The sequence below is a fragment of the Salmo salar genome, chromosome ssa26, assembly GCF_905237065.1.
Source record: "Salmo salar chromosome ssa26, Ssal_v3.1, whole genome shotgun sequence".
Classification (NCBI taxonomy): domain Eukaryota; kingdom Metazoa; phylum Chordata; class Actinopteri; order Salmoniformes; family Salmonidae; genus Salmo; species Salmo salar.
This window is the reverse complement of record NC_059467.1, coordinates 33,307,501-33,315,238: the sequence shown is the minus strand read 5'-3', so window position 1 is coordinate 33,315,238 and position 7,738 is coordinate 33,307,501. Positions and strand designations below refer to the sequence as shown.

Genomic DNA, 7,738 nt, shown 5'->3' with positions numbered 1-7,738 from the left:
TCTGAAGGGGCTGGAACAACATTTCTAAAAGGCTGCATTAAGAGGCTTAGAGCCGCAGCACTTTAGCAGCCAAAAGGTCACTACTGCAAATTGGGTTCATTAATCTTCAAGTGTACGGCAGCCCAGATGGGACACTCTTCATATAACAGACACAGATTAAAATGGCTGACGTGCTGCTTTAGATTAGTCTGGAGAGACCGAGAGAGAGAAACTCAGGGAATGATAAAGAGTTGGAAGGAGGCTTGGTTCCTCTCAACACTGACGGACAGCCTCTTTTCATATCAGGGGAGGGTAGAGATACTTTAAGAGGGGGATGGAGAGGGGTGAGGAGGGGTGAGGAAAGAGAGAGATGGGGGAAATATAATCTGACTTCATGAGCTTTTATAATTAGAAGCATCACATGTAATTATGGTTAGACATATTCCTTCAGAATGACTGACTGAGTTCCTGACAGTAACGTTCTCTGTCTTTCTTCCTCTCTCTTTCTCTCTCTATCTCTCTCGCGCTCCCTCTCACTCTCTCTCTCTCACTCTCTCTCTCACTCTCTCTCACATTTCTCTCCTCTCTCTCACTCTCTCTCGCTCTCTCTCGTGCTCTCTCTCTCTCACGCTCACGCTCTCTCTATCGCGCTCTCTCTATCTCTCTCGCACTCTCTCTCTCTATCTCTCTCTCACTCTCTCACTCTCCATCGCTCTCTTTTTCTCTCTCTCTTTTTCTCTCTCTCTCGTGCTCTCCCTCCCCCTCTCCCTTTCTCTTCCTCTCTCTAGGATTCTGTGTGTATGTCATGGTTACACCTGGCCATCAGAACATGAAATGATCAGCTACCTGCTGTTCTTCAGTAGAGGTAAGGAAAGACGTCTAATGACAACTAACGATGTTACATAATGACTGTGTGTGTGTGTGTGTGTGTGTGTGTGTGTGTGTGTGTGTGTGTGTGTGTGTGTGTGTGTGTGTGTGTGTGTGTGTGTGTGTGTGTGTGTGTGTGTGTGCCTGCTGTGGGTTCAGTAAAGGTAAGGGGATCTAATGATGTCTAATGTTAGCAGAAAGACATGTTATAGGTCTCCAGTTCTTACCTCAGACTCTATGACATCATCCTGTGAGTTGTACTACGGCCCAGTCTGACGGAGGAGAGAGAGGAAGATAACACTCACTAGAGGTTCCGCTTGACCCAAGGCTTTATGGTGTCATGGACATGGAATTAGATACTTTTAAATGCAATTATGCAATGACAAACACATGGAAATAGACACCAAATATATTTATTGTGCCATATTTATGTTCCAAATAGATTGTTATACACTTGCAGAGCATGGTCCCTGGCTTGTCACCAATTCCTGAAAGACACTAAACATTCACTGCAATAATCTAACCTGCACAGTCTTTGTAAAATCTAGATGTGGGGTTCCTAATAGACATAATTAAATAATAATTTGTCAGTGTTGTTGTGACGTGTGTTGTTGTGACGTGTGTTGTTGTGATGTGTGTTGTTGTGGACCAGATGGTGGAGTGTGTTGTTGTGACGTGTGTTGTTGTGACGTGTGTTGTTGTGGACCAGATGGTGGAGTGTGTTGTTGTGACGTGTGTTGTTGTGACGTGTGTTGTTGTGATGTGTGTTGTTGTGGACCAGATGGTGGAGTGTGTTGTTGTGACATGTGTTGTTGTGACGTGTGTTGTTGTGGACCAGATGGTGGAGTGTGTTGTTGTGATGTGTGTTGTTGTGACGTGTGTTGTTGTGGACCAGATGGTGGAGTGTGTTGTTGTGACGTGTGTTGTTGTGACGTGTGTTGTTGTGACGTGTGTTGTTGTGGACCAGGTGGTGGAGTGTGTTGTTGTGACGTGTGTTGTTGTGACGTGTGTTGTTGTGGACCAGGTGGTGGAGTGTGTTGTTGTGACGTGTGTTGTTGTGACGTGTGTTGTTGTGGACCAGGTGGTGGAGTGTGTTGTTGTGACGTGTGTTGTTGTGACGTGTGTTGTTGTGGACCAGGTGGTGGAGTGTGTTTCTGTCTCTGTTCAGTTACCATGATGATGCTCATTAATGATAGACAGCTTAAAGAAGCAAACTTCATCCTTCTTGTGTTCTCTTTCTCTCTATTCTCCTTCCCTTACACCGTTCTTTAAAAAATATATACACTGCTCAAAAAAATAAAGGGAACACTTAAACAACACAATGTAACTCCAAGTCAATCACACTTCTGTGAAATCAAACTGTCCACTTAGGAAGCAACACTGATTGACAATAAATTTCACATGCTGTTTTGCAAATGGAATAGACAACAGGTGGAAATTATAGGCAATAAGCAAGACACCCCCAATAAAGGAGTGGTTCAGCAGGTGGTGACCACAGACCACTTCTCAGTTCCTATGCTTCCTGGCTGATGTTTTGGTCACTTTTGGATGCTGGCGGTGCTTTCACTCTAGTGGTAGCATGAGACGGAGCCTACAACCCACACAAGTGGCTCAGGTAGTGCAGCTCATCCAGGATGGCACATCAATGCGAGCTGTGGCAAGAAGGTTTGCTGTGTCTGTCAGCGTAGTGTCCAGAGCATGGAGGCGCTACCAGGAGACAGGCCAGTACATCAGGAGATGTGGAGGAGGCCGTAGGAGGGCAACAACCCAGCAGCAGGACCGCTACCTCCGCCTTTGTGCAAGGAGGAGCAGGAGGAGCACTGCCAGGGCCCTGCAAAATGACCTCCAGCAGGCCACAAATGTGCATGTGTCTGCTCAAATGGTCAGAAACAGACTCCATGAGGGTGGTATGAGGGCCCGACGTCCACAGGTGGGGGTTGTGCTTACAGCCCATCACCGTGCAGGACGTTTGGCATTTGCCGGAGAACACCAAGATTGGCAAATTCGCCACTGGCACCCTGTGCTCTTCACAGATGAAACCAGGTTCACACTGAGCACGTGACAGACGTGACAGAGTCTGGAGACACCGTGAAGAACGTTCTGCTGCCTGCAACATCCTCCAGCATGACCGGTTTGGCGGTACATCAAAGTTGGATCAGCCTGTAGTGTGGTTTTCCACTTTAATTTTGAGTGTGACTCCAAATCCAGACCTCCATGGGTTGATAAATTGGATTTCCATTGATTATTTTTGTGTGATTTTGTTGTCAGCACATTCAACTATGTAAAGAAAAAAGTATTTAATAAGATTATTTCTTTCATTCAGATCTAGGATGTGTTGTTTAAGTGTTCCCTTTATTTTTTTGAGCAGTGTATTTTAGAATTTCTTTAGGGGGTAGATCAGCTTTAATATTGCAGATAGATATGAGCTTCCATCAATGTAATTGTCTGCATCACTTCCAATCCCCAAAATATATTTTTTGCAAATATATATACTGCTCAAAAAAATAAAGGGAACACTTAAACAACACATCCTAGATCTGAATGAAAGAAATAATCTTATTAAATACTTTTTTCTTTACATAGTTGAATGTGCTGACAACAAAATCACACAAAAATAATCAATGGAAATCCAATTTATCAACCCATGGAGGTCTGGATTTGGAGTCACACTCAAAATTAAAGTGGAAAACCACACTACAGGCTGATCCAACTTTGATGTAATGTCCTTAAAACAAGTCAAAATGAGGCTCAGTAGTGTGTGTGGCCTCCACGTGCCTGTATGACCTCCCTACAATGCCTGGGCATGCTCCTGATGAGGTGGCGGATGGTCTCCTGAGGGATCTCCTCCCAGACCTGGACTAAAGCATCCGCCAACTCCTGGACAGTCTGTGGTGCAACGTGGCGTTGGTGGATGGAGCGAGACATGATATCCCAGATGTGCTCAATTGGATTCAGGTCTGGGGAACGGGCGGGCCAGTCCATAGCATCAATGCCTTCCTCTTGCAGGAACTGCTGACACACTCCAGCCACATGAGGTCTAGCATTGTCTTGCATTAGGAGGAACCCAGGGCCAACCGCACCAGCATATGGTCTCACAAGGGGTCTGAGGATCTCATCTCGGTACCTAATGGCAGTCAGGCTACCTCTGGCGAGCACATGGAGGGCTGTGCGGCCCCCCAAAGAAATGCCACCCCACACCATGACTGACCCACTGCCAAACCGGTCATGCTGGAGGATGTTGCAGGCAGCAGAACGTTCTCCACGGCGTCTCCAGACTCTGTCACATCTGTCACGTGCTCAGTGTGAACCTGCTTTCATCTGTGAAGCGCACAGGGCGCCAGTGGCAAATTTGCCAATCTTGGTGTTCTCTGGCAAATGCCAAACGTCCTGCACGGTGTTGGGCTGTAAGCACAACCCCCACCTGTGGACGTCGGGCCCTCATACCACCCTCATGGAGTCTGTTTCTGACCGTTTGAGCAGACACATGCACATTTGTGGCCTGCTGGAGGTCATTTTGCAGGGCTCTGGCAGTGCTCCTCCTGCTCCTCCTTGCACAAAGGCGGAGGTAGCGGTCCTGCTGCTGGGTTGTTGCCCTCCTACGGCCTCCTCCACGTCTCCTGATGTACTGGCCTGTCTCCTGGTAGCGCCTCCATGCTCTGGACACTATGCTGACAGACACAGCAAACCTTCTTGCCACAGCTCGCATTGATGTGCCATCCTGGATGAGCTGCACTACCTGAGCCACTTGTGTGGGTTGCAGACTCCGTCTCATGCTACCACTAGAGTGAAAGCACCGCCAGCATTCAAAAGTGACCAAAACATCAGGCAGGAAGCATAGGAACTGAGAAGTGGTCTGTGGTCCCCACCTGCAGAACCACTCCTTTATTGGGGGTGTCTTGCTAATTGCCTATAATTTCCACCTGTTGTCTATTCCATTTGCACAACAGCATGTGAAATTTATTGTCAATCAGTGTTGCTTCCTAAGTGGACAGTTTGATTTCACAGAAGTGTGATTGACTTGGAGTTACATTGTGTTGTTTAAGTGTTCCCTTTATTTTTTTGAGCAGTGTATATATATAAATACATACATACATATAAATACAGTTGAAGTCGGAAGTTTACGTACACCTTAGCCAAATACATTTAAACTCAGTTTTTCACAATTCCTGACATTTAATCCTAGTAAAAATTCCCTGTTTTAGGTCCGTTAGGATCACCACTTGATTTTAAGAAATGTGAAATGTCAGAATAATATTAGAGAGAATGATTGATTTCAGCTTTTATTTATTTCATCACATTCCCAGTGGGTCAGAAGTTTACATACACTCAATTAGTATTTGGTAGCATTGCCTTTAAATTGTTTAACTTGGGTCAAACATTTTGGGAGCCTACCACAAGCTTCCCACAGTTAGTTGGGTGAATTTTGGCCCATTACTCCTGACAGAGCTGCTGTAACTGAGTCAGGTTTGTAGGCCTCCTTGCTCGCACACGCTTTTTCAGTTCTGCCCACACATGTTCTATAGGAGTGAGGTCAGGAATTTGTTATGGCCACTCCAATACCTTGACTTTGTTGTCCTTAAGCCATTTTGCCACAACTTTGGAAGTATGCTTGGGGTCATTGTCCATTTTGAAGACCCATTTGCGATCAAGCTTTAACTTCCTGACTGATGTCTTGAGATGTTGCTTCAATATATCCACATAATTTTCCTCCCTCATGATGCCATTTATTTTGTGAAGTGCACCAGTCCCTCCTCCAGCAAAGCACACACACAACATAATGCTGTCACCCCCGTGCTTCACGGTTGGGATGGTGTTCTTCGGCTTGCAAGCATCCCTCTTTTTCCTCCAAACATAACAATGGTCATTATGGCCAAACAGTTCTATTTCTGTTTCATCAGATCAGAAGATATTTCTCCAAAAAGTACGATCTTTATCCCCATGTGCAATTGCAAACCGTAGTCTGGCTTTTATATGGCGGTTTTGGAGCAGTGGCTTCTTCCTTGCTGAGTAGCCTTTCAGGTTATGTCGATATAGGACTTATGGATATAGATACTTTCGTACTTGTTTCCTCCAGCATCTTCACAAGGTCCTTTGCTGTTGTTCTGGGATTGATTTGATTTGTTCATCTCTAGGAGACAGAACGCGTCTCCTTCCTGAGCGGTATGATGTCTGCGTGGTCCCATGGCATTTATACTTGTGTACTATTGTTTGTACAGATGAACGTGGTACCTTCAGGCCTTTGGATATTGCTCCCAAGGATGAACCAGACTTGTGGAGGTCTACAATTATTTTTCTGAGGTCTTGGCTAATTTATTTAGATTTTTCCATGATGTCAAGCAAAGAGGCACTGAGTTTGAAGGTAGGCCTTGAAATACATCCACAGGTACACCTCCAATTGACTCAAATTAAGTCAATTAGTCTATCAGAAGCTTCTAAAGCCATGACATAATTTTCTGGCATTTTCCAAGCTGTTTAAAGGCACAGTCAACTTAGTGTATGTAAACTTCTGACCCACTGGAATTGTGATACAGTGAATTATAAGTGAAATAATCTGTCTGTAAACAATTGTTGGAAAAATGACTTGTGCCATGCACAAAGTAGATATCCTAACTGACTTGCCAAAACTATAGTTTGTTAACAAGAAATTTGTGGAGTTGTTGAAAAACGAGTTTTAATGACTCCAAACTAAGTGTATGTAAATTTCCATCTTCAATTGTACATATGACATACATTTATATACATATCTTTTTTTTGTATATTTCCTTTATTACACTCTAACCCCTCCCCACACACACACACACACACACACACACACACACATGTTCCTCTCTCCCTTTCATCTCCTGTATATGTCTGTGTGTGTGTGTGTGTGTGTGTGTGTGTGTGTGTGTGTGTGTGTGTGTGTGTGTGTGTGTGTGTGTGTGTGTGTGTGTGTGTGTGTGTGTGTGTGTGTGTGTGTGTTGAAGGTGGTCATTAAAGCAGGTAATTGTCTCACTGTAGCTGTTATTGGATCTGGGGGCAGGAGGGAGACACAGGCAGAGGAACTGATGTAAAGCTGCTGAGCAGTGAAATAGGGAACAGGGCTGAAAACACACACACACACACACACACACACACACACACACACACACACACACACAGGGATGATGATGGTATCAGCATCAAAGGAGAGTGAAGCATTGTGCTGCGTGACCCTGATCTATGGCAGCGGTCCCACCTGTTATCCTATCTCCCTCTGGGGCCTCTCAGACAGACAGCCACATACAGGTAGATACACTCATACACACTCACACACACACACACACACACACACACACACACACACACACACACACACACACACACACACACATACACACATACACACATACACACATACACACACACACACACACACACACACACACACTCGCGCACAGACACACACATTCACACACACTCGCATACAGACACACACACTCACACACACACATTCGCGCACAGACACACACATGCGCATGTGTGAAAGAAAGAGGGCTGGGTGGAGTCCAAAGGAGATGATGTCCAGGGTTTCCAACTGGTTTGGAGAGGCAGGCAGGATGTTGAATTAGCCCCATCCGCCACACACACTGTCAAGCATCAGTAACTGGAGGACAGGAGACCAAGACAGAGGATGAGGCTACTACAGACTATACAAATGCAACATCCTGCCTCCCTCTCCAAGCCAGTGGGAAACCCTGGACATGATCTAATTTGGACCCCACACAGTCCTCTTTCTCATCCATACATCCACACACTCTCTCTCTGTCTCCTCTCCACTCCCTTCTGCCTGCCAGTTCTATCATTAGGATGGTGTCATATGACATTAGCTACCCCCCTTTACTCCATGTTTTATTTCAGTCCTTTAGCAGAC

At 45.4% G+C, this 7,738-nt stretch overlaps 1 protein-coding gene across 1 annotated transcript in view; it reads left to right on the top strand.

Moving 5' to 3' along the window:
• Positions 1 to 798: 798 nt before the first annotated feature.
• The window catches only part of LOC106587727 (semaphorin-6D-like), a 174,360-nt gene continuing 167,420 nt past the window's right edge, over positions 799 to 7,738 (top strand). Inside the window, 1 exon segment of the mRNA XM_045708723.1 lies at positions 799 to 844. Within this exon segment, the coding sequence (XP_045564679.1) occupies positions 814 to 844 (31 nt within the window). The 5' untranslated portion in view covers positions 799 to 813.